The sequence below is a fragment of the Anolis sagrei genome, chromosome 13 (genome assembly GCF_037176765.1).
Source record: "Anolis sagrei isolate rAnoSag1 chromosome 13, rAnoSag1.mat, whole genome shotgun sequence".
Classification (NCBI taxonomy): Eukaryota; Metazoa; Chordata; class Lepidosauria; order Squamata; family Dactyloidae; genus Anolis; species Anolis sagrei.
In genome coordinates, this window is record NC_090033.1 from 769607 (window position 1) to 796737 (window position 27131).

The window sequence follows — 27131 nt, forward strand, 5'->3', positions numbered from 1 at the left end:
TTTTAATAAAGTTGGAATTTTTAAAAAGTCAATCAGTAAAATTGTTTATAGCTCTATAACATCAAAAAAAATTGATACATGCAGATCGTATTTCTCTCCATAGAAGATTAAAACCCACAAAGTCTCATCTGCCGTGGCAAAGTCTCTTGGAAAGGACGTCACATGAAACAAACCTAAGTCAATTTAGAAAAAAAAATAGGTATCAAAGAAATGTCAATGGCCACCGAATATATTTATAATTCCAGGTATTTAGCGATTTAAAAAAATGTCTTAGCTAAGAATAATATAGAATTGTTATGAAAGAGCCAAACACCAGCCTCTTCTTCACCACAAAAACTAAATAAAATATTGAATTTATTTACCGTATATACTGGAAGATAAGCCAAGTTTTTCATCCCTTTTTTTGAGCTGAAAAAGTCAGTGCCATGCGTGATATATTCTCGCTCTCTTCTTCCCCTCCCTTGACAGTGTGTTTTCTTTTCTAACAAAAGGGACGGGAAGAGAGAGATATATTTCATCTCCGCCTTGTTTGTATGGCTCTTTCAAACCCACCAAATTTCCTGATTTTTTGTGTGTGTATCTAAACATATTAACTCTATATGTGCATTTTTGTTCCCTTGGAAGTGGCCCTACAGATCTATAGTCCTATAGATCTATAGATATGTTTCAATATATCATTGGTTCCCAAGCTTTGGACCTCCAGGTGTTTTGGACTTCAGCTCCCATAGTTCCTAACAGTTGGTGAACTGGGTCGTTGTAGGTTTTTCAGGCTATGCGTGATATATTCTCTCTCTCTTCTTCCCCTCCCTTAACAGTGTGTTTTCTTTTCTAACAAAAGGGACGGGAGGAGAGAGATATATTTCATCTCCGCCTTGTTTGTATGGCTCTTTCAAACCCACCAAATTTCCTGATTTTTTGTGTGTGTATCTAAACATATTAACTCTATATGTGCATTTTTGTTCCCTTGGAAGTGGCCCTACAGATCTATAGTCCTATAGATCTATAGATATGTTTCAATATATCATTGGTTCCCAAGCTTTGGACCTCCAGGTGTTTTGGACTTCAGCTCCCATAGTTCCTAACAGTTGGTGAACTGGGTCGTTGTAGGTTTTTCAGGCTATGCGTGATATATTCTCTCTCTCTTCTTCCCCTCCCTTAACAGTGTGTTTTCTTTTCTAACAAAAGGGACGGGAGGAGAGAGATATATTTCATCTCCGCCTTGTTTGTATGGCTCTTTCAAACCCACCAAATTTCCTGATTTTTTGTGTGTGTATCTAAACATATTAACTCTATATGTGCATTTTTGTTCCCTTGGAAGTGGCCCTACAGATCTATAGTCCTATAGATCTATAGATATGTTTCAATATATCATTGGTTCCCAAGCTTTGGACCTCCAGGTGTTTTGGACTTCAGCTCCCATAGTTCCTAACAGTTGGTGAACTGGGTCGTTGTAGGTTTTTCAGGCTATGCGTGATATATTCTCTCTCTCTTCTTCCCCTCCCTTAACAGTGTGTTTTCTTTTCTAACAAAAGGGACGGGAGGAGAGAGATATATTTCATCTCCGCCTTGTTTGTATGGCTCTTTCAAACCCACCAAATTTCCTGACTTTTTGTTTGTGTATCTAAATATATTAACTCTATATGTGCATTTTTGTTCCCTTGGAAGTGGCCCTATAGATCTATAGTCCTGTAGATCTATAGATATGTTTCAATATATCATTGGTTCCCAACCTTTGGATCTCCAGATGTTTTGGACTTCAGCTCCCATAGTTCCTAACAGTTGGTGAACTGGGTCGTTGTAGGTTTTTCAGTGGTGAAAACTTCAACAGTGTTGGTAAAGTTCTGGAGGTGAAAATTTCAGAACTCTAACAAATTTTTCAAAATGTCATTATATGTGGCAGTTCCTAATTGGTTCGTTCATGGAAATTGCCAATAATGAAGTTTTGTTAGAGTTCTGAAATTTTCACCTCCAGAACTTTACCAACACTGTAGAAGCAAAGCACCAGTGCCCCCTAGTTTTCGCTACCAGAACTTTAGTTTTGTAAGTTCTTTAGAACCATTTAGAACCATGGATTGCCCATGCCTATATTCTAGGTGTCTAGTCCCGCTTTGGATGGGTAACGGTAGGAGTCTCCATATTATCCGACATTTCCGGTTATCCAACATTCTGCCGACCTGTTTATGTCAGATGAGTGAGACTCCTGTATTATTATTAATATTATTATTATTAAATTATTGTGGCAGGTTTTTCGGGCTATATGGCCATGTTCTAGAAGCATTCTCTCCTGACGCTTCGCCTGCATTCTATGGCAAGCATGGAATCACTGGGTTGTGGTAGGTTTTTCGAGCTATATCACCATGTTCTAGAAGCATTCTCTCCTGACGTTTCGCCTGCATCTATGGCAAGCATGGAATCACTAGGTTGTTGTAGGTTTTTCGAGCTATATGGCCATGTTCTAGAAGCGTTCTCTCCTGACGTTTCGCCTGCATCTATGGCAAGCATGGAATCACTGGGTTGTTGTAGGTTTTTTGGGCTATATGGCCATGTTCTAGAAGCATTCTCTCCTGACGTTTCACCTGCATCTATGGCAAGCATAAATGCAGGCAAAAAGTCAGGAGAGAACATGGCCATATTGTAAGACTGTAGGATCTATATAGCAATATTAAATGACCACTCACAAGCCGGTTTTGCTTTGAAATGGATATATTGCTTGTCTCTCTACAGCAAAGACACTACTGACTTTTCCCCACCACCACTTCCTTTTATACACCTTTCCTGCCCATCTCCCCCTCTTCTCAGTTTCCTTATTAGAGCTTGTTGCTTCACAAGTTCCAATACAAGGCTTCCAGCGGACTCTGCTGGCTTCAAAATGTCACAGAGAGAGAATTGATTCAGCCAGGATGATTCAGTCAGGATGTCACGGAGGGAATTTGTGTTGTCTTCATGCCGTCAGAAATTGACTCCTGACACATATAGCCCGAAAAACCTACAACAAGCCAGTGATTCCAGCCATGAAAGCCTTTGACAATATATTAAATTATTGTTGATGCCATATTGTTTCTGCTTATCCTGCTTTTCCACTTACAGAGCTAGTTTACAGTAAATATTCAAAAACATTCAACCTACGGATGCCTCAAGTAATGTAATTTTATTGGGATCTATTTTTATTTTTGGAATTTCCCAGTAGCTACTGCATTTATATTCAGATGGCTTATACTTGAGTATATACGGTATATACATTTCCACGTTTTCCTATGCCTTGTGATGTGCGTGGCTCTCAAAAAGACGGGTGAAACTAGCCACCAAACCCTGAAGACGATGAACATAGAGAGTTCCTATGAGAGATCTGTACCCATAAAAACATTGGGTGGCTTGTATGAGCCTCCCAGAAAAAGAGAAACCGCTTTTGGCAACTGGCTCCAATGAAGAAATCCAATACAAATCTGCAATACTTAAAGGCGGGACGACGCTTGGTCCACAATTTAAAAAAATGTTAAATCCTCTCTGATTTAGTATGAAGAAAAGAGGCATCGTTACAATGGCTCAAAACCGGTCTTTTTAATTACAATGTATAAGGAGTTGGTCATCAGGCTCAAGGGGGAGATCCTAGCTCGCAAAGGCCTTCCCCACCTCTTCCTTCCCTTTATATTTCCTCTTGCCATGCGTGAAGGGTATATATCGGTATTTTATCATATGCTGCAAAGAAAGAAAAAGAGGAAAATGAAGCAACGCCGTACAATTCCCGTCCTGTCCCCTCCCCCACATAGCTTTCTTGCTCAAACAAAGACCACGTTCGACAACAAGGGAAGCTATTGTCGCATTTGTTCATGAGCAAGTCAGCGACGACTGTATTTCTTCAATTGTAAGATGCTCCCAAATTTCAGTACAAGTGTCAAAAATTTAATATGCAGATTTGAGAAATGTGAATTTAATATGTTGTGTGGGAATGAATGGAAGGATGGAAATTGTATGAGTGGAGTTAATAATTTTGGAGACACTAGTATAATATTAAGGCCTGCTTGCTGGACTGTAATTAAAAGTTGCTAATAAGAACTGAAAAGTAAACTCTGCTAAGAATCGGGGCAGTGATAACGTAATTTTTTACAATGTTAAGAAGGAAGTCAACATAAGATCAACACCAACATCTCGCCAGGAAACTGAGATGGATTGAAAATACAAAATAGAATATTTCTTCAATGGTATGACGTCATCAATTGTAAGACGCTCCCAAATTTCAGTACAAGTGTCACAAAAAATTCATTTGAATTTAATATGTTGTGTGGGAATGAATGGAAGTTGTATGAGTGGAGTTAATAATTTTGGAGACACTAAGATAATATTAAGGCCTGCTTGTTGGACTGTAATTAAAAGTTGCTAACAAGAACTGAAAACTCTGCTAAGAATCAGGACAGTGACAACATAAATTTTTACATTGTGAAGAAGGAAGTCAACATAAGATCAACACCAACATCTCGCCAGGAAACTGAGATGGATTGAAAATACAAAATACTAAAAATACTTGTTGCTGTTGTTGTTATATCTATACATACAACACAATAGCCCACTTGTACACAAAAAGTAAAATAAATCAGTCCAGCCAATAATGTGACTGGTGAAACTTACACAGTTCCAAATCATAGCATTAACAAAACAATATTATATGCGCTTGCTAAAGTCACTCAAAAAAGTATCAATGCCATATGTTCTTGCGTCAAGTCAAACATAAATCTGTAGTTGAACATCGAGTTGATTTACGTTCAACTCGATGCAAGAACATACGGCGTTGACACTTTTTTGAATGACTGTACCAAGCGCATATAATATTTCTTCAATGGTAAGACGTCACCAATTGTAAGATGCTCCCAAATTTCAGTACAAGTGTTACAAAAATTTAATATGCAGATTTGAGAAATTTGAATTTAATATGTTGTGTGGGAATGAATGGGAGTATGGAAGTTGTATGAGTGGAGTTAATAATTTTGGAGACACTAGTATAATATTAAGGCCTGCTTGTTGGACTGTAATTAAAAGTTGCTAATAAGAACTGAAAAGTAAACTCTGCTAACTTTTTTGAGTGACTGTACCAAGCGCAAATAATATTGTTTTGTGAATGCTATGATTTTTTGACATTTTGTTACATCGTATAATGAATGACTGCCTTCCGCTATATATATTCTTACCTTGATTTGCCTCTTCATGGTGATGCAGAAAAGCATAATGAAGTACATCACGAGAATGGGCCAAAACACGGGAACGTTGAAAGCCTCAAAGAATGTACACGTCATTGCGACCAGGATGCCTTTCGTAGCCGAGTGCCTTGAAGGGAAAAGGAAGGGAGCGGCTGCCATAAAACTCTTTTCAAACCGTTTAATTGCAACTCAGAAGTTACTTTGGGTCTCCAGCAGGCTCCATAACCTGCTGGAGAGTGTCCAGCAGGTTATGGAGCTGAATCGGAAACATACTATTAAATCAGTATGTAAAGAGAAAATGCGGAAATTGCTACTGGAATGAAATCTATACACATAATAAAATTTAAAATCTGTATGCATGTGTGTGGTTGGGGTATAGGTATAGGAAATAGGTCTCAAAAGCAAACATCTACTGAGAGAACACCAGCATTTGCAAGGCTTGTTAAACAGGCTGATTCCCCCTTTGTATGAAGTACAGCTGGAGCATCTTCTGCAAAGTCCTCTGTAAACATTAGCCATGGGCAATCCATGGTTCTAAATGCTTCCAAAGTACTTAATAATAATAATAATCATCATCATCTTTATTTATATACCGCTCTATCTCCCCACACACCAGCTTTTACAAGGCTTGCTAAACAGGCTGATTTCCCCTTTGTATGAAGTACAGCTGGAGCCTCTTCTGCAAAGTCCACTGCAAACATTAGCCATGGGCAATCCATGGTTCTAAATGCTTCTAAAGTAAATCATCATCATCATCATCATCATCATCTTTATTTATATACCACTCTATCTCTTCACACACCAGCTTTTACAAGGCTTGCTAAACAGGCTGATTTCTCCTTTGTATGAAGTACAGCTGGAGCATCTTCCGCAAAGTCCACTGTAAACATTAGGCATGGGCAATCCATGGTTCTAAATGTTTCCAAAGTACTTAATAATAATAATAATCATCATCATCATCATCTTTATTTATATACCACTCTATCTCCTCACATACCAGCTTTTACAAGGCTTGCTAAACAGGCTGATTTCCCCTTTTTATGAAGTACAGCTGGAGCATCTTCTGCAAAGTCCACTACAAACATTAGCCATGGGCAATCCATGGTTCTAAATGCTTCCAAAGTACTTAATAATAATCATCATCATCTTTATTTATATACCACTCTATCTCCTCACACACCAGCTTTTGCAAGGCTTGCTAAACAGGCTGATTCCCCCTTTTTATGAAGTACAGCTGGAGTATCTTCTGCAAAGTCCTCTGTAAACATTAGCCATGGGCAATCCATGGTTCTAAATGTTTCTAAAGTACATAATAATAATCATCATCATCTTTATTTATATACCACTCTATCTCCTCACACACCAGCTTTTACAAGGCTTGCTAAACAGGCTGATTTCCCCTTTTTATGAAGTACAGCTGGAGCATCTTCTGCAAAGTCCACTGTAAACATTAGGCATGGGCAAGCCATGGTTCTAAATGCTTCGAAAGTATTTACAAAACTACGGGGCACTGGTACTTTGCCTCTAAAGTGTTGCTAAAGTTCTGGTGGTGAAAACTTCAGAACTCTAACAAAACTTTCAAAATTTCGTTATAAATGGCAGTTCCTAATTGGTTCTTTTCCCCTCCAAAATTAAGTCTGCTGCTGTTGTTGTTGCCAGCTATTATTGTTATGTTGTTTTACACTGTTTGATGCTGTCTTAATTGTTATTGCTTTGTTTTTAATTGTATTCTGCCTTGGGCTTGGCCCCATGTAAGCTGCCCCGAGTCCCTTCGGGGAGATGGAGGTCACCCAGCATTTCCTGATCTCTTTATGGTGACGTAAAACACCTCCCTCGCTTTTTTAGCGGTTCCTAATTTCTGTAATCACAGCTAAAGCTGTTTTCAAATTGCTTAGGTAAACAATGAGCTGGGCTGACAGTTGGCAGAGTGTATGGTGGGAGGAAAAGAAGAGGGGGGAAAATCTCAGGAGAAGTTACTCACCAGAACTTGAACTCTGGCAGCCTTCGAATGAAGGGCCGGAATTCCTCATTTTGTTTTGTGGGTAATGAAGGACCCTCATCTGGGGAAGGAAGAAACAATAAGCTTTGAAACAAGCATTCCATCATCAGTTGTGTGATTATGAGTGGTTAAGGGCATTGTCATGGCTCAATGGAGTAACTTTATATTATTACTAGCCGTCCCCTGCCAGGTGTTGCTGTGGCCCAGTCTGTTGATCTGGAAAATAAAGTAATGAGAAAGTGTTGGTTTCTAATACGTCTGATGTCTTTCTGCTTGTGGGTAAACAGTATTTCTAGCTGTTTCTTTGTCAGTGTTGATGTGGAGAGTGTCTGGTTTGGCTACTCTGGAACATACAACATATAATCATCCTTCTTCAGGGGTCCCTTTCAAATCTATGATACTATATCTCTCTGTGTGTGAATCATATAGATCTATCTATATCTATGGCTGGATGGCTCTCTGTCAGGAGGGCTTTGATTACGTTTTCTTGCCCCAGTGAAGGGAGTTGGACTAGATGGCCTGTTGGTCATGGGGGTCTGTGTGGGAAGTTTGCCCCAGTTCTGTTTTTGGTGGGGTTCAGAACGCTCTTTGATTGTAGGTGAACTATAAATCCCAGTAACTACAACTCCCAAATGTCAAGGTCTATTTCCCCCAAACTCCATCTGTGTTCATATTTGGGCGTATTGAGTGCATGTGCCAAGTTTGGTCCAGATCCATCAGTGTTTGAGTCCACAGTGCTCTCTGGATGGAGGCGAACTACAACTCCCAAACTGAAGGTCAATGTCCACCAAACCCTTCTAGTATTTTCTGTTGGTCATGGGAGTTCTGTGTCCCAAGTTGGTTCAATTCCATTGTTGATGGAGTCCAGAATGCTCTTTGATTGTAGGTGAACTATAAATCCCAGCAACTATAACTCCCAAATGACGAAATCATCATTTTTTGAGTGATGGTCACTCCTTGTGTTGCGAGATGTTTTGTTGCCAAATTTGGTGTGATTTTGTTCATTGGTTCATTTTGTGTTTAAGGTACTTATTATGCACAGAGTATGTATGTATGTATGTATAGAGAGAGAGAGAGAAATAAACATGTAATGTTTGTTTGTGGGATTTGCATAACTCAAAAACCAGTGGACGAATTGACACCAACTTTGGACACAATGCACCTATCAGGCCAACAAGTGACCATCACTCATAAAACACATATAATATTATATTAGTAGTCTTAAAAGTATTTGAAATGATGCTGTCAATTAATAGTGGCAGATTTATGCAACTACAATATATCTGGTTTATAGTAATTAGGAATGGTTGAAATTAGCAAGATGCCACTATTCAGATGCGTGACTCCACATTGCATCTCGTTTCACTATTTTGTATGATTATCTAATTCAAATATGACACAGCGGTCGTACAAAACAAGACAAGATCAAAGCAAAAGAGCAAAGGTTCTTTATACCTGAATCTTCCATTAAAGAGGGATCTACCTTTGGCGACAAGAAAGCTATGAAAAGGTTTAGGTGGTAGATGCCCAAGGCATATGTCACAATGTACCAACCCTGGAAAGGAAAGAGAAGAGGAGAGAGGAAAGGCAGAATGTCACATTATAAGGAATTCATGTGAATTACACAGTATTAAAAAACAACATTAGAGATTTGCCGTATAGAAATTTAAGATCTTCAGGGGAGTCCCTGCTCTCGATCCTGCCTGCCTCACAGGCGCATCCGGCGGGGACGAGAGACAGGGCCTTCTCAGTGGTGGCCCCCCTGGCTGTGGAACTCCCTTCCCAGGGATATTAGATCAGCCCCCTCCCTCCTGACCTTTTGGAAAAGAGTGAAAACCTGGCTCTTTGAGCAAGCGTTCAGAACATCAGCGTGACCAGATAAACACAAGATTGGAATATGAACATGGAACAGCTAAGACGACGTAAACGGACGAGGAATTGGACTGGAAGACATTGGCTGTTATAGATTTTTTTTTTATGATTTCTATATGGATTTTATGATGTGTTTTAATTGCTTTTAACTGATCTAACTGAGTCGCCGATTAGGCTGAAAAATGCGGTATAAAAATAAAGCAAATAAATAAATAAATAAATAAAATCTATGTATATATATGTGGCATCTAATTGTTAGGCATGTGCAGAGGCAGCCCTAGGTAATTTTCAACGGTAAGCAAACAATCACCGATATATATTTTCTGTTCATCGTGGGAGTTCTGTGTGCCATATTTGGTTCATTTCCATCATTGGTGGAGTTCAGAATGCTACGACTACAGAACTACAACTCCCAAATGTCAAATTCTATTTTCCCCCAAGAGCACCTCAAGAGCGCCCATGGGCAAAATAAACTCTACTGCAAAGGCTTACTTTGCGTAAGGGGTTGAGCCGCCCCTGGGCATGTGCAATTCATGGTTCTAAAGTACTTACAAAACTAAAGTTCTGGTGGTGAAAACTAGGGGGCGCTGGTGCTTTGCTTCTATAGTGTTGCTAAAGTTCTGGTGGTGAAAATTTCAGAACTCTAACATAACTTTCAAAAATTTCATTATAAATGGCGGTTCCTAATAGGTTCTGTCATAAAAATCACCAATAATGAAATTTTTGAAAGTTGTGTTAGAGTTCTGAAATTTTCACCACCAGAACTTTAGCAACACTGTAGAAGCAAAGCACCAGCACCCCCTAGTTTTCACCACCAGAACTTTAGTTATGTAAGTACTTTAGAACCATTTAGAACCATGGCCTACTAATTGTTGCCGATTTGTATGCTGCCCTGAGTCGCCTTCGGGCTCAAAAGACCGGGATAAAAGTGACGTAAAGAAATAAATAAAAATATATTCGAAGATAAGCCAAGTGTTTCAGATCCTTTTTTGAGCTGAAAAAAGCCTCCCTCGGCCAGGCAGCGGAGCCTGGAGGCCATTGCTTGTGATATAGGATATATTTCTCTCTCTTCTTCCCCTCCCTAAAGAGTGTGTTTTCTGTTCCAGTCAAAGGGGAGGGGAGGAGGGAAAGGAGATCTATTTCACGTCCTCCTTGTTTGTATGGCTCTCTTTCAAACCCATCCTATTTCCTGGCTTTTTATTTATTTACAGTATTTATATACCACCTTTCTCACCCCTGGGGGGACTCAAAGTGGCCCTGGGGGGGTGGGACGGGACTCAGGGCATGTATTAACTTTATATGTGCATTTTTGTTCCCTTGGAAGTGTTCACTGGCCTTTGCAACCCCTATAGATCTATAAATATGTTTGTCTATATCAGTGGTTCCCAACCTTTGGACTTCAGCTCTTACAGTTCCTCACGGCTAGTAAGCTGGCTGGGATTTCTGGGAGTTGAAGTCCAAAATACCTGGAGGCCCAAAGGTTGGGAACCACTGCTACATAGAGTTATGTTAATCCCATAAACGAACATTACATTTTTATTTATATAGATTTAACAGCATTTATTTATTTATTTACTGACTTACTTACTATATTTATATTCCACCCCTCTCTGCCCGCGGGCAACTCGAGGCGGTTCACAAGGCAACAAGTCAATGCCCAACAACATCATAAAAACATTTAAAAACATTGGCATATCATATAAGATCATAACCATTAGTAAAAACATTAGCTGCTGCATTTCCTGCCCTTGGTTTACACTCGGGTCAGTATGTTTTCCCAAATTTTCGTGGTAAAATTTGGTGCCTTGGCTTATATTCGGACAATATAAATCAAACAGTGTTAAAAATATACACATTCTAGATGTTTTGAGGTTACATTTCTATGTTGGAATGGGGCTTATAATCTCAACAGTACTTCTCAACAGATTTATCTGCAATTCTTTTGCAATGAGATGAGGACAGGAGCAGATTCCCAAATCCAAATAGCTCATTTTGATTAAAATGCAGATTTGTGGCTGCAAATCAGTAGCGAGCGTAGCATTGCATTATGTCTCTTACACTGGTGGTAGGTGACCATTGAATGCCTCTTACCTGTAGCAAATAAACTCTGATCATGTAGATAAAACTTAAGCCCAATGTCACAACCCATCGTACCGCAGTATACGGGGTAGACTTGTCTAACCAGGATTGGTAAATCTAGAAGAAACAGGGCAAAAAACGTTCAGCATCAGTCATTATTTAATAATAATAATAATAATAATAATAATAATAATAATAATGTGATCTTGTTTGCTGTGGACTCATCTTGTTGTGTTTCAAATAATAATAATAATAATAATAATAATATAAGCAAACTAATAATATATCAAACTATTATTTAATAATAATAATAATAATAATAATAATAATAATGTGATCTTGTTTGCCGTGGACTCATCTTGTTGTGTTTCAAATAATAATAATCGTAATAATCATAATATAAACAAACTAATAATATAATATCAAACTATTATGAATAATAATGTGATCTTGTTTGCTGTGGACTCATCTTGTTGTGTTTCAAATAATAATAATATAAACAAACTAATAATATATCAAACTATTATTAAATAATAATAATAATAATAATGTGATCTTGTTTGCTGTGGACTCATCTTGTTGTGTTTCAAATAATAATAATAATAATAATAATAATAATAATAATATAAACAAACTAATAATATATCAAACTATTATTTAATAATAATAATAATAATGTGATCTTGTTTGGTGTGGACTCATCTTGTTGTGTTTCAAATAATAATAATAATAATAATAATAATAATAATAATAATAATAATATAAACAAACTAATAATATAACAATATAATATCAAACTATTATTAAATAATAATAATAATAATAATAATAATAATAATAATAATAATAATAATGTGGGCTTGTTTGCTGTGGACTCATCTTGTTGTGTTTCAAATAATAATAATAATAATAATAAAATCACACAGTCCTAGACACTTGGGAAGTGTCCGACGTGTGAGCCAATACAACAGCCAGCAGAGTGTCTGCTGTGGACTCATCTTGTTGTGTTTCTAATAATAATAATAATAATAATAATAATAATAATAATAATGTGGTCTTGTTTGCTGTGGACTCACCTTGTTGTGTTTCAAATAATAATAATAATAATAATAATAATAATAATAATAATATAAACAAACTAATAATATAACAATATAATATCAAACTATTATATAATAATAATAATAATAATAATAATAATAATAATAATAATGTTGTCTTGTTTGCTGTGGACTCATCTTGTTGTGTTTCTAATAATAATAATATAAACAAACTAATAATATAATAATATAATATCAAACTATTATTATTTAATAATAATAATAATAATAATAATGTGGTCTTGTTTGCTGTGGACTCACCTTGTTGTGTTTCTATTAATAATAATAATAACAATAACAATAATATAAACAAATGAATAATATAATAATATAATATCAAACTATTATTAAATGATGATAATAATAATAATAATAATAATAATGTGATCTTGTTTGCTGTGGACTCATCTTGTTGTGTTTCTAATAATAATAATAATAATAATAATATAAACAAATGAATAATATAATAATATTAAACTATTATTAAATCATAATAATAATGTGATCTTGTTTGCTGTGGACTCATCTTGTTGTGTTTCAAATAATAATAATAATAAGAAGAAGAAGAAGAAGAAGAAGAAGAATGAAAAGTCGACAACAGATCCCAAGTGTAGACTCTGCAAGGAAGCAGATGAAACACTAGATCCCATCCTGAGCTGCTGCAAGAAGATCGCAAGACAGACTCCAAGCAGAGGCACAACACCGTTGCTCAGGTGATTCATTGGAACTTGTGCCACAAACACCATCTGTCTGCCACAAAGAACTTGATGGGATCACAAGCCAGAAAAAGTTACAGAGAAAGAACACGCCAAACTCTTCTGGGACTTCCGGATTCAGACAGACAGAATTTTGGAGCATAATACTCCTGACCTCACAATCGTGTTAAAAACCAAAGTATGGATCGTCGATGTTGCAATCCCAGGCGACAGCAGGATTGCAGAGAAACAACTGGAAAAGCTGACACGATATGAGGATTTAAAGATCGAACTGCAAAGACTCAGGCACAAGCCAGTCAAGGTGGTCCCAGTGGTGATTGGCACACTGGGTGCAGTGCCTCAAGACCTTGGCCTGCACTTAAACACAATCAGCGCTGACAAAATGACCATCTGTCTTTTGCAAAACGTCAGGAATATGCAGCACAAAAAGAATTATGTGTGGAACCTACCTGCCCGAGTCTTGTGAAAAACCTATAGACCACTGAAGGTTTGCCATGGATGGAATCACCAGTACTGTCTCCTTCGGACATTTTTTTTGGCTGTAGAAACAAAAGCAATGGCATTAATAAACACATTCATTTCCACTCGTTTAAATTTCAGAGAATGAATCAAAAGATTCACAGGGATGCATTTTCCCATGTTTTTTATCTGCAGTAGAGAGCACTGTGACCCCAAGCACGGAGGGATCTGGACCAAACGTAGCACACCAATCGGATATGCCAACATTTGATTGCTGGAGTGGTTTGGGGGGAAACTGACCTTCCTTTTTGGGAGTTGAAGTTTGCCCTACAGACAGAGAGCACCCTGAATCCCACAGCAAACTTCACCAACAGAACAACCTTTGAGTACTAATGGAGTTTCAGGGGTTAACCTGGCAAGATGGGAATTGTAGTTCACCTACAACCATATGTATTTTGTACAATTAAAAATTGGGCATTTTCAAATAACCCGAGCAATGCCAGGTACCCAAGCTAGTATCTATATAAATAAAACTGTAATGTTCGTTTGTGGGATCAACAGAACTCAAAAACCACTGGACGAATGGACACCAAATTTGGACACAAGACCCCTCTCAGGCCAACGAGTGACCATCACTCACAGAAACACTGAAAAACACAGTCGAAGGGACTTTAAAAGCCAAAAAAAAAATACATTACAACGCATGCGCAAAACCATATATATACGCAAACACACACACACACATATATATATACACATATACACAAGTATATACACACATATATGCATATATACACACACAAAATACATATACACAGAAAGGGGGAAGAAAGGAAGGAGAGAAAGAGGGAAAGAAGGAGGGAAGGAGAGAATGAAGGAAAGAAAGAAAGGTAGAGAAGAAAGGAAGGAGAGAAGGAAATAAAAAATGAGAGAAGAAAGGAAAGAGAGAGTGAAGGAAGGAGAGAAGGAACGAAAGAGAGAAAGACGGAGGGAAGGAAGAAAAGAGACAAGGAAAGATGGAACCAAAGAGCAAAGGAAGGGAGGAAAGAAACAGGTAGGGAAGGAAGAAAGAAGAAGGGAAAGTACAAGGGGAAGAAAAAGAGGGAAGGAAGGAAGGAAGGAAGAAGGGAGGGAAGGAAGGAGAGAGAGAGAGAAAAAGAAAGAAAGAAAGAGAATGAGGGAATGAAGGAAGGAAAGAGACAAGGAAAGATGGAACCAAAGAGCAAAGGAAGGGAGGAAAGAAACAGGTAGAGAAGGAAGAAAGAAGAAGGGAAAGTACAAGAGGAAGAAAAAGAGGGAAGGAAGGAAGGAAGAAAGGGAAGGAGAGAGAGAGGGAGAAAGAAAGAAAGAAAGAAAGAAAGAGAATGAGGGAATGAAGGAAGGAAAGAGACAAGAAAAGATGGAACCAAAGAGCAAAGGAAGGGAGGAAAGAAACAGGTAGAGAAGGAAGAAAGAAGAAGGGAAAGTACAAGGGGAAGAAAAAGAGGGAAGGAAGGAAGGAAGAAGGGAGGGAGGGAAGGAGAGAGAGAGAGAGAGAGAGAGAGAGAAAGAAAGAAAGAGAATGAGGGAATGAAGGAAGGAAAGAGACAAGGAAATATGGAAGCAAAGAGCAAAGGGAGGGAGGAAAGAAACAGGTAGAGAAGGAAGAAAGAAGAAGGGAAAGTACAAGGGGAAGACAAAGAGGGAGGGAGGGAGGGAGGGAGGGAGGGAGGGAGGGAAGGAAGGAAGGAAGGAAGGAAGGAAGGAAGGAAGGAGGGAGAGAAAAGGAAGGAAGGAAGGAAGGAAGGAGAGAAAGAAAGAAAGAAAGAAAGAAAGAAAGAAAGAAAGAAGGAAGGAGAGAAAGAGGGAGGGAAAGGTTGGCCACAGCAACACGTGGTGGGTAAAGCTAGTCTAAATAAATACAAATGTAATATTCGTTTGTGGGATTAACATAACTCAAAAACCACTGCACGAATTGCCACCAGATTTGGACACAAGACACCTCTCGGGCCAACAAGTGACCATCACTCACAAAAACACTGAAAAACACAGGAGAAAAAAACTTTAAAAGCCAAAAACCAAAAAAAAATACATGACAACACATGTGCAAAACCACATAGATGCATGCAAGCACACATATATACACATATACACAAACATACACACACACCAAACACATATACACAGTCTGGGCCACAGCACTGTGTGGCAGGGGATGGCTAGTAATATAGTAATAATAATAATAATAATAATAATAATAATAATAATAATTAGGAGCCCCCGGTGGCGCAGTGGGTTAAACCCCTGTGCTGGCAGGACTGAAGACCGACAGGTCACAGGTTTGAATCTGGGGAGAGGTGGATGAGCTCCCTCTATCAGCTCCAGCTCCTCATGCAAAGGGGAAATGAGAGAAGCCTCCCACAAGGATGATAAAAACATCAAATCATCTGGGCAACGTCCTTGCAGACAGCCAATTCTCTCACACCAGAAGCGACTTGCAGTTTCTCAAGTCACTCCTGACACGACATACATACATACATACATATATAATTATTAACTGAAAGAGTCTAGTTGATTCAACCAGAGTGTTCTAGTAGAGATTAGAAGCTGTATTTGAATGCTGGGCAATGACATAGAGTAACGAGGTCTGTCTGAAAGATCACATGCTGCCTCCTGCTTCGAATAAAGGATTCGCTTTTGGTCATGGGCTGAATCCGTTCCCTGGCTTTTCTCTCTCACCATTGACAAATGTCAATGCAAACACTTCATAGAGGACGAGGAGAGATCAAACGGGGCCCTTTGCCTGTTTTGATTCATAAGGGCGGGATTGGGAAGCGCACATTCCTTCGGTTGTGGTTCAAAGGATCGCAGCAGCAGCAGCAGAGGTGCCACATCACCCAGAGCAAACATGGACTTCCTGGTTTGTCGTCACCAAGGGGCAGGGCAACGCTCCCTGTAAGCTACGGGAAAGACAGATGCAGGAAGGAAGGAGAACAGGAAAGTCAGCCTGGAGCCAGGATATCCGAGCAGGACGTATTAATGGGGAAATCTCAACTCACACTCAACTGTCAACAGTGAGGAAGCTACGAAGGAGATGATGGACATATTGAAAAAGAAACTCCCTCTAAGTCCCCACAATGTAAATAATTTAAAGATTTGATATATTACCTTTAATTTGAGAAAATATATCAGGTCAATGTATTGACGAAGGCTTTCATGGCCGGAATTACTGGGTTGTCGTGTGTTTTGCATGCTGCATTTATTTATTTACATTATTTACAACATTTGTATCCTGCCCATATCAGCCCGAAGGCGACTCAGGACAGCGTACAAGTTGGCAACAATTAGATGCCATATATATATATATATATATATATATATTTATTTCCTATTCTTGTATACCGCTGTATCTCAAGCCCGAGGGCAACTCACAGCGGTTTCCAGACAGCAAACAGCACAGACAATAAAAACAGCAATAATTAATATGCAAAACAGTTAAATTACACATTTCCATTACTAGCTAATAAACCATCATCAATACACAGTTATCACAATGGCCTCATCATCCAAGCGTGATCCAAATTCGTCGTCCATTGTTCCGTTCCTATGTTCAAATTACCAGAATTGCACTGAGTCACTCAAACGCCTGCACAAACATCCAGGTCTTCAGCTTTCTACAGAATGTCATGAGAGATGGTGCCAGCCTAACGTCTACAGGAAGGGCGTTCCACAGCCAAGGAGCCACCACCGAGAAGGCCCTATCTCTCGTCCCCGCCAACCGTGCTTGAGGGACTGGCGGGATCGAGAGCAGGGCCTCCCCGGAAGATCTCAAAGTCCTGGTGGGTTCATAGGCCGAGATGCAGTCAGATAGGTATCTTGGGCCGGAACCGTTTAGGGCTTTATAGGCCAGTACCAACACCTTGAATTGGGCCCGGTAGCAAATCGGCAGCCAGTGGAGCTGGTGCAACAGGGGGGTTGTGTGCTCCCTGCGTTCCGCTCCTGTTAGAATCATGGCTGCCGCGCATTGGACTAGTTGCAGCTTCCGGACCGTCTTCAGGGGCAGCCCCACGTAGAGAGCGTTGCAGTAGTCTAGGCGGGATGTGACAAGAGCGTGTACCACCGTGGCCAAGTCAGACTTCCCAAGATACGGGCGCAGCTGGCGCACGAGCCTGAGCTGTGCAAATGCTCCCCTGGTCACCGCCGAGACCTGGGGTTCCAGGCTCAGCGACGAATCCAGGGTCACACCCAAGCTGCGAACCTGCGTCTTCAGGGGGAGTGCGACCCCATCCAACACAGGCTGTAACCCTATGCCCTGTTCGGCCTTGCGACTGACCAGGAGTACCTCTGTCTTGTCTGGATTCAACTTCAATTTGTTCGCCCTCATCCAGAAATACATAAAAATGTATAAAAATACATACATTAATAAAAAGCAAAAACATCGCAATACAAGAGTTCTTTCTCCCACCCTGGTCATTCCACAGATATATCAATGGCTTCTCTGTGTAGTCTGACCATAAAAGCAATGAATAATAAAAATTATAAAAACTATGCCTTCTTGTTCAAATCCTCAACCGTTCCATCGTCTTAGCCGTTTCCTAGTTCATTTTCCAATTTGAGTTTTTCTGGTCATGCTGTGGTTCCAAATGCTTGCCCAAAGAGCCAGGTTTTCACTAGGAGGGGGCCGATCTAATATTTCTAGGCAGGGAGTTCCACAGCCAATGGGCCACCACAGAGAAGGCTCTGCCTCTCGTCCCCGCCAAACATGCTTGTGAAGCAGGCGGGATCGAGAGCAGGGCCTCCTCAGATGATCTCAAGTTCCTGGAGGGTTCACAGGGAGAGACCTCACAACCTCTGAGGATGCTTGCCACAGATGCAGGTAAAATGTCAGGAGAGAGTGCTTCCAGAACATGGCCTAGAAAACACACAACAACCCTATGACGTCTTACTTGCAGAGAAAATCATTCCAAAGGCATTTGTAAACAGCTCAGTTTAGGCAACAGGGTTGTCAAAATATACAACTGTTTCTACCACACAAGGGTAGTCCGATTACTCTATTAAGCAGCCAGTTACATTCCTGACTCAAGTAGAAGTCAACGAGAAGAAAAAAGTACTCATAAAATATGAAGCAATCGTTCAGTCTTGCCATGTGGATGAAACGAAGACAAAGATCCCTATGTAGACTTGTCCACAGCTGAATGGTAGACAGGTGAACAGAACTACCTCAACTGGGTTCTACAATGGAGACTCCACCACAGACATCAGAAGAGCTGCAAGGCCAAGAACAAGCCCTAGTGTTGCTCTTTATTTACTACGCAAAAAGAATCTGGGAAGCCCACCTCCTCCAAGGTGGACTGAAGCACCTCAACTGGGCTCTCCAGGCCAATGGAGACTCCACCACAGACATCAGAAGAGCTGTAAGGCCAAGAACAAGCCATAGTGTTGCTCTTTATTTACTATGCAAAAAGAATCTGGGAAGCCCACCTCCTCCAAGGTGGACTGAAGCACCTCAACTGGGCTCTCCAGGCCAATGGAGACTCCACCACAGACATCAGAAGAGCTGCAAGGCCAAGAACAAGCCATAGTGTTGCTCTTTATTTACTACGCAAAAGGAATCTGGGAAGCCCACCTCCTCCAAGGTGGACTGAAGCACCTCAACTGGGCTCTCCAGGCCAATGGAGACTCCACCGCAGACATCAGAAGAGCTGCAAGGCCAAGAACAAGCCATAGTGTTGCTCTTTATTTACTACGCAAAAAGAATCTGGGAAGCCCTCCTCCTCCAAGGTGAACTGAAGCACCTCAACTGAGATCTCCAGGCCAATGGGGACTCCACCACAGACATCAGAAGAGCTGTGAGACCAAGAACACGCCATAGTGTTGCTCTTTATTGACTGCACAAAAAGAATCTGCGAAGCCCTCCTCCTCCAAGGTGAACTGAAGCACCTCAACTGAGATCTCCAGGCCAATGGAGACTCCACCACAGACATCAGAAGAGCTGTGAGACCAAGAACACGCCTTAGTGTTGCTCTTTATTGACTGCACAAAAAGAATCTGCGAAGGCCACCTCCTCCAAGGTGAACTGAAGCACCTCAACTGGGCTCTCCAGGCCAATGGAGACTCCACCACAGACATCCGAAGACCTGCAAGTCAACCGAGAAGAAGCCACGAGAGTCAAGACAAAGATCCACCCAGAGGAAAAGGGTTCTTGCCATAGATCAAGGGAACCACTGACCGCAGAGGGAAGCTGATGAAGGAACATAACATACAAACTATCTAGAGACCCGTTAAGAAAATCCAAAACATTCAGCAAAGGACAAGAGGGATCATCTCATCTCTGCAGGAGTCTACTGTATGTGGACAAGTCTACATAGGGACCACCAAACATAGCACTGCCTGGACACACATCAAGGAACATGAAAGAACTGCAGACTGACTCAATCAGAGAAATCAGCCATAGCAGAGCACTTGATGAGCCAACCTGGACACAGCATATTATTCGAGAACACAGAAATGCTGGACCACTCTCACAACCACCATGTCAGACTACACAGAGAAGCCACTGAAATCCACAAGCATGTGGACAAGTTCAATTCAAACCGCTTTGAGTCCCCCTCGAGGTGAGAAAAGCGGTATACAAATACTGTAAAAAAAATAATAATAATAACAGAAAGGAGGAAACCATGAAAATGAACGCATTCTGGCCACTAATATAAAAAAAACCTCTAAAATCAGGACAGTAAATAAAGAGCAACACTCAAAAGACTAAGGAATTCTAGATAAGAATCAATCAAGGCCAGCTAACACCTCCCAACAAAGGATCCTCCCAGCCAGTAGTAGTTTATTCGATGCTTAGATCATAGATCTTTCACATACAAGGCAAGTCAAATAGATAAATACATGAGCACCAGATTATTAAATACAATATAAAATACACAATAAAATCCTATAAATCCAATAAAATCCAGCCAGTAAGCAGCCAGGCCTTGAAGCTGAAAGGCTATTTAATGGTGATCAAGGTGGCCAATTGCAACGTTCACACCTGCCTCTAAAAGACAAGAGTTCTTTCTCCCACCCTGGACCTTCCATAGATATGTAAACCCCACTTGCCTAGTTTTCAACAGACCTCACAACCACTGACGATGTCTGCCATAGATGCAGGTGAAAGGTCAGGAGAGAATGCTTCTGGAACAATGACTGCATGAAGCACTGTTACTGTCCCGCAGAACTATTAATCTACTCACACTTGCATGTTTTCAAATTGCTAGGTTGGCAGAAACTAGGCCTAACAGAGGATTTGAACCGCCAACCTTTTGGTCAGCTAGTTCAGCAACTCAGTGGTTTAACCTGCTGCACCACCAATGGCGGACCCTAATACAACTCTACACTGCCATATAATCCAGTTCAATTTGCATTATAATGGCAGTGTAGTGGCCGAGATCCTGCAATTGAGGCTAGCATGCATAACTTTACAATCGAGGAGCCACACGGCCGACATAATGCTCAATTGTGTGAGGGCATGGCAACAATACACAACAGGGCATGGCACACCGTGCCCCAATGCGTGGCACAGCCTCCTACTGCACAACAGGAGCCTTTGGGGATCAGGACACATTGCACATCGGGATTCTTTGAACAACAGCCACGGCTTCATTTGCCTACTGGCCTCAAAGGCACGGCTCTCTTCCTGAGAAGACCAACACCACATAACAACGCTTTATGTAATCCAATGCCAACTCTGCGAAGTCCACCTCCTCCAAGATTGACTGAAGCACCTCAACTGGGCTCTCCAGGCCAATGGAGACTCCACCTCAGACATCAGAAGAGCTGCAAGGCCAAGAACAAGCCATAGTGTTGCTCTTTATTTACTGCGCAAAAGGAATCTGGGAAGCCCACCTCCTCCAAGGTGAACTGAAGCACCTCAACTGAGATCTCCAGGCCAATGGAGACTCCACCTCAGACATCAGAAGAGCTGCAAGGCCAAGAACAAGCCATAGTGTTGCTCTTTATTTACTGCGCAAAAGGAATCTGCGAAGCCCACCTCCTCCAAGGTGAACTGAAGCACCTCAACTGGGCTCTCCAAGCCAATGGAGACTCCACCACAGACATCAGAAGAGCTGCGAGACCAAGAACAAGCCATAGTGTTGCTCTTATTTACTGCACAAAAAGAATCTGGGAAGCCCACCTCCTCCAAGGTGAACTGAAGCACCTCAACTGAGTTCTCCAGGCCAATAGAGACTCCACCTCAGACATCAGAAGAGCTGCAAGACAGCTGAGAAGAAGCCACGAGAGTCAAGACCGAGATCCACCCAGAGGAAGAGTGTTCTTGCCAGACATCAAGGGAACCACTGACCGCAGAGGGAAGCTGAGGAGGAAACACAACATACAAACTATCTCCAGACCCACCAAGAAAATCTAACCAATGCTCCTATGTTCAGCAAAGGACAAGAGGGACCCTCTCACTTCTGCAGGAGTCTCCCGTGTACCATGCAGCTGTGGACAAGAAGTCTCCAGAGGGACCACCACACGCAGCAGCATTGCCCAGACACGCATCAACGAACATGAAAGGCACGGCAGACTACTTCAGCCAGGTAAGTCAGCCATAGCTGATGAACCAGCCTGGACACAGCAGATTATTTGAGAACACAGAAATGCTGGAGCACTCTCACAACCACCGTGTCAGACTACACAGAGAAGCCATTGAAATCCACAAGAAGCAGGTGGACAATTTCAACAGAAGAGAGGAAACCATGAAAATGAACAAAATCTGGCTACCAGTATTTAAAAAAAACTAAAATTACAACAGCACAACAACAGAGAGGAATCACTGGGTTGTTGTAGGTTTTTCGGGGCTATATAGCCATGTTCCAGAGGCATTCTCTCTTGATGTTTCGCCTGCATCAATGGCAAGCATCCTCAGAGGTAGTGAGTCTATTGGGACTAGGAAAGTGGGTTTATATATCTGTGGAATGACCAGGGTGGGGCAAAGAACCCTTGTCTGCTGGAGCTAGGTGGGAATGTTTCACTGACCACCTTGATTAGCATTTGATGGCCTGGCAGTGCCTGAGGCAATCTTTTGTCGAGAGGTGATTAGATGTGCCTGAGGAAACAATCTGGGACATCTAATCACTCTCAACTGTTATGAATCATAACAGCCCCTGAGGCATAGTGGGTTAAACCACTGAGCTGCTAAGCTTGTTGACCGAAAGGTCGCAGGTTCGAATCTGGGAAGCAGGGTGTGCTCCTGCTGTCAGCCCCAGCTTCTGCCAACCTAGCAGTTTGAAAACATGCAAGTGTGAGTAGATTAATAGGTACCGCTCTGGCGGGAAGGTAACAGTGCTCCATGTGGTCATGCCGGCCACATGACCTTGGAGGTGTCTTAGAAATGGCGATGAGCACCAACCCCCACCTGGACTTAATGTCAAGGGAAAACTTTTACCTTTACCTATGAATCATAATGTAAATATCTGATATGCAGGAAGTACTGTATTTTCATTCACTGGCCCAAATTTGGCACAAATACCCGATACACCCAAATTTGAATACTGGTGGGGTTTGGGGGAGGGGGGGTTGATTTTGTGATTTGGGAGTTGTACTTGCTGAGATTTATAGTTTATTTACAATCCAAGAGCATTCTGAACCCAGCCAACGAAAGAACTGGACCAAACTTCCCACACAGAACCCTCATGCCTTGGCACGAGCCTCCCTCCAGCCTTGCACGCTCTCCCTTGCCTACGCATGCGCACCATGCTGTCATGCACCGAGTACACCTGCTCGGAGTCTCAGGAACAGCCCTCCTCTTGGCTGAGAGGCCAGTCAATCAATTGGAGAAGGGCTTTTGGTGGGAGGATTTGCCGTCTGCTCCAAAAAAGGAAGAGAAGGACAGGCAGAGAGCCTTCTCTGCCAAAGGGCTTCCTAAGACCATTCAAAATATGTATTTCCTTTGCTGTGATTGGCTGGCCTCTCAGCCATGGGGGAGGGCTCTTTCTGAGACTCCAAGCAGGGAGGAGAGAGCAGGTGTGATCAGTACATGGCGACCCAATCTGTGGGTCGGGACCTCTGGGAGGGGTCGTGAAGTGGTTTCAGATGGGTCGCCAAAGACCATCAGAAAATATATATTTTTGATGGTCCTTGGAGATCCCTCTGAAACCCCCTCACAACTCCCCCAGAGGTCCTGACCCCCAGATTGAGAAATACTGCACACCACGCTGCCATGTACTGACCACACCTGCTCTCCCCTCCCTGCTTGGAGTCTCAGAAACAGCCCTCCCCCATGGCTGAGAGGCCAGCCAATCACAGGAAAAGAAATACATATTTTTGATGGTCCTTGGAGATCCCTCTGAAACCCCCTCACAACTCCCCCAGAGGTCCTGACCCCCAGATTGAGAAACACATGCACACCACGCAGCCATGTACTGACCACACCTGCTCTCTCCTCCCTGCTTGGAGTCTCAGAAAGAGCCCTCCCCCACGGCTGAGAGGCCAGCCAATAACAGCAAAGGAAATACATATTTTTGATGGTCCTTGGAGATCCCTCTGAAACCCCCTCACAACTCCCCCAGAGGTCCTGACCCCCAGATTGAGAAACACATACACACCACGCTGCCATGCACTGACCACACCTGCTCTCCCCTCCCTGTGGTTGAGAGGCCAGCCAATCACAGCGAAGGAAATCTGTTTTCTGATGGTCTTTGGCGACCCCTCTGAAACAGTGGTCTACAGAGAAGGGAAGGGTCTGCTGTGCCCTTCCCTGTACAACATTACTACTTTTGTCTTTGGAATTCGACATTGCAGCTGCTGAAGTAAACCAAGGATGAATGGGGAAAGTGGAAGAAGAGGGGGGGGAAGCGGGACACTTGAAAGTTCTAGATCAAACACCTTTTGCATCTAGAGCCCCTTGCCTATAAGAGCAGAAGATATTGTGGACTAGCGAGACAAAACCACGTGTGCCCAGAGCACTTCCCACACTTTGCTTCTTTGCCCTAGTTGTGAGAGGCCTCCTTTCACCCAATAATTGAGAGAGCCTCATCCTCAAGGGACCATTCCTGGAAAAGAACAAGCATTTCCAACGGCTCATCCTCAAAACACCCAGGATCAAAAACTCATCTAATCCTAATATAATTGTGCATATTTTCCATACTGGTTGCATATTTTGGCAGTGTAGCACAATATCATAACAAACTTTGACAGAGTGGGTGCAACTGTACTGTAGAATAAAAGTAGGATAGATAGGTAGGTAGGTAGATATAACCCTTGAGTTGGAAGGGACCTTAAGGGCCATCAAGTCCAACCCTCTAAGACAGCTAGATAGACAGCAAGATAGATAGAATCCTTGAGTTGGAAGGGACCTTAAGGGCCATCAAGTCCAACCCTCTAAGACAGATAGATAGATAGAATCCTTGAATTGGAAGGGACCTCAAGGGCCATCAAGTCCAACCCTCTAAGACAGACAGATAGAATCATTGAGTTGTAAGGAACACTCAACCCCCTAAGACAGATAGACAGAATCCTTGAGTTAGAAGGGACCTCAAGGGCCATCAAGTCAAACCCTGTAAGACAGACAGACAGACAGAATCCTTGAGTTGGAAGGGACCTCAGGGGCCATCAAGTCAAACCCTCTAAGACATATAGATAGACAGCTAGATAGATAGAATCCTTGAATTGGAAGGGACCTCAAGGGCCATCAAGTCCAACCCTGTAAGACAGATAGATAGAATCTTTGAGTTGGAAGTGACCTTTAAGGCCATCATCCAACCCCCTAAGACAGCTAGATAGACAGCTAGATAGACAGCTATATAGATAGATAGAAACCTTGAGTTGGGACCTCAAGGGCCATCAAGTCCAACCCTCTAAGACAGACAGATAGATAGCTAGATAGATAGAACCCTTGAGTTGGAAGGGACCTCAAGGGCCATCAAGTCCAACCCTCTAAGACAGATAGATTGCTAGACAGATAGAATCTTTGAATTGGAAGGGACTTCAAGGGTCATCAAGTCCAACCCTGTAAGACAGACAGACAGACAGACAGATAGAATCTTTGAGTTGGAAGGGACCTCAAAGGCCATCAAGTCCAACCCTGTAAGACAGACAGACAGATAGAATCCTTGAGTAGGAAGGGACCTCTATGGCCATTGTCCAACCCCCTAAGACAGCTAGATAGACAGCTAGATAGATAGAATCCTTCAGTTAAGACCTCAAGGGCCATCAAGTCCAACCCTCGACAGACAGACAGACAGACAGACAGACAAAATCCTTGAGTTGGAGGGGACCTCAGGAGCCATCTAGTCCAACCCTCTAAGACAGTGGTTCTCAACCTATGGGATCCCAGATGTTTTAACCTCCCAAAAATCTGAACAGCTGTTTTTTTTTAATCGTGTCAGGAGCGACTTGAGAAACTGCAAGTCGCTTCTGGTGTGAGGGAATTGGCCGTCTGCAAGGATGTTGTCCAGGGGATGCCCGGATGATTTTGATGTTTTTATCATCCTTGTGGGAGGCTTCTCTCATGTCCCCGCACGAGGAGCTGGAGCTGATCGAGGGAGCTCATCCGCCTCTCCCCGGATTCAAACCTGCAACCTTTCGGTCTTCAGTCCTGCCGGCACAGGGGTTTAACCCACTGCGCTGGTAAACTGACTTGAGATTTCTGAGAGTTGTGGGCCAAAACGCCTGGGGACTCCGAGGGGGGAGAACCACTGCTCTAAGAGTTAAATAATCTATAAGAGAGAGAATCCTTGAGATGGAAGGGACAATCCAAGGAAGGGACCTAATGGACACAATGCAAGCCCTCCCAACAGATGGCCACCCAGCCTCTGCTGGCAAACCTCTAGAGAGAAATAGAGAGAATCCTTGAGATGGAAGGGACCTAATGGGCACAATCTAAGCCCTCCCAACAGATGGCCAGAGGAGAGGATGGAAGAAGGGGAATGTGGGCAGGAGAAGGCCCAAGATACCAAGTTCTCAATTCTGAATCAGGTCTGGGCCAGCTTGGGCCTTCCAGGCGTTGTGAAGTGCAACTCCCACCATTCCTCACAGCCTCAGGCCTTTTCCTTTTCTTTTCCCACTCAGCCGCTAGCGGCTGAGGGGGAAAAGGAAAGGAAAAGGCCTGAGGCTGTGAGGAATGCTGGGAGTTGTAGTCCACAACGCCTGGAAGGCCCAATTAGGCCTCAGCCTGCTCTAAATGGCATTTCCCTTCCTGGTAGGCCTCCCCCAGGATCCCTTTCCCTCAGAGAGACTCCACTTACAGGCCTGGCGTGGCGGTTTCCCCTTCCTTCCTCCTTTCCTTCCTTCCTTCCTTCCTGGCTCCTCGCCTTCCGCTTCCTTCCCGCCCCGCCTGACCGGGCAGAGAGGCCGCTGCGGGCTCCTCCTCCTCCTCCTCTGTGAAAGAGAGCCCGGCCCACAGCTTCCGCTTCCGGGTTATCAAGAGGAGGAGGAAGAAAAGGAGGTTCTTCGCGAGGCGCATGCGCAGTGGGCACACCTAGGTTTATCCCTGCCCTGCCTACTGAGGGCGCATGCGCAGTGGGCACGCCGAAGGTTATCCCTGCCCTTCCCACTGAGGGCGCATGCGCAATGGGCACGCCTATGTTTATCCCTGCCCTTCCTACTGAGGGCGCATGCGCAGTGGGCACGCCGAAGGTTTAGCCCTGCCCTTCCCACTGAGGGCGCATGCGCAGTGGGCACGCCGAAGGTTATCCCTGCCCTTCCCACTGAGGGCGCATGCGCAATGGGCACGCCTATGTTTATCCCTGCC

General features: G+C 42.5%; 1 protein-coding gene across 2 annotated transcripts; it reads right to left on the minus strand.

The window, feature by feature from the left end:
* Nucleotides 1-26797, minus strand: RER1 (retention in endoplasmic reticulum sorting receptor 1). 2 transcript variants are annotated; one of them, XM_067472938.1, is made up of 8 exons: nt 26626-26797; nt 13405-13494; nt 11152-11256; nt 8644-8743; nt 7171-7249; nt 5181-5316; nt 3631-3696; nt 1-173 (listed from the first exon to the last, which is right to left on the minus strand). In XM_067472938.1, the coding sequence occupies exons 2-8, from the start codon at nt 13483-13485 to the stop codon at nt 159-161; spliced, it is 582 nt and encodes a 193-aa protein (XP_067329039.1). In that variant the 5' UTR covers nt 13486-13494; nt 26626-26797; the 3' UTR covers nt 1-158. The 2 variants fall into 2 exon arrangements, with proteins under 2 accessions (XP_067329039.1, XP_067329038.1); XM_067472937.1 differs by having other exon boundaries at nt 3567-3696.
* Between the last annotated feature and the right edge of the window lie 334 nt (nt 26798-27131).

Coding starts and splice junctions, on each gene's coding strand:
- RER1 (XM_067472937.1), bottom strand. CDS start 13,485: ATGTCCGAAGGAGACAGTACTGGTGATTCCATCCATGGCAAACCTTCA. Junction 5,317..7,170: donor CTGCCAGAGTTCAAGTTCTG/GTGAGTAACTTC, acceptor TTTCCCTTCAAG/GCACTCGGCTACGAAAGGCA. Junction 3,697..5,180: donor CCATGAAGAGGCAAATCAAG/GTAAGAATATAT, acceptor CTTTCTTTGCAG/CATATGATAAAATACCGATA.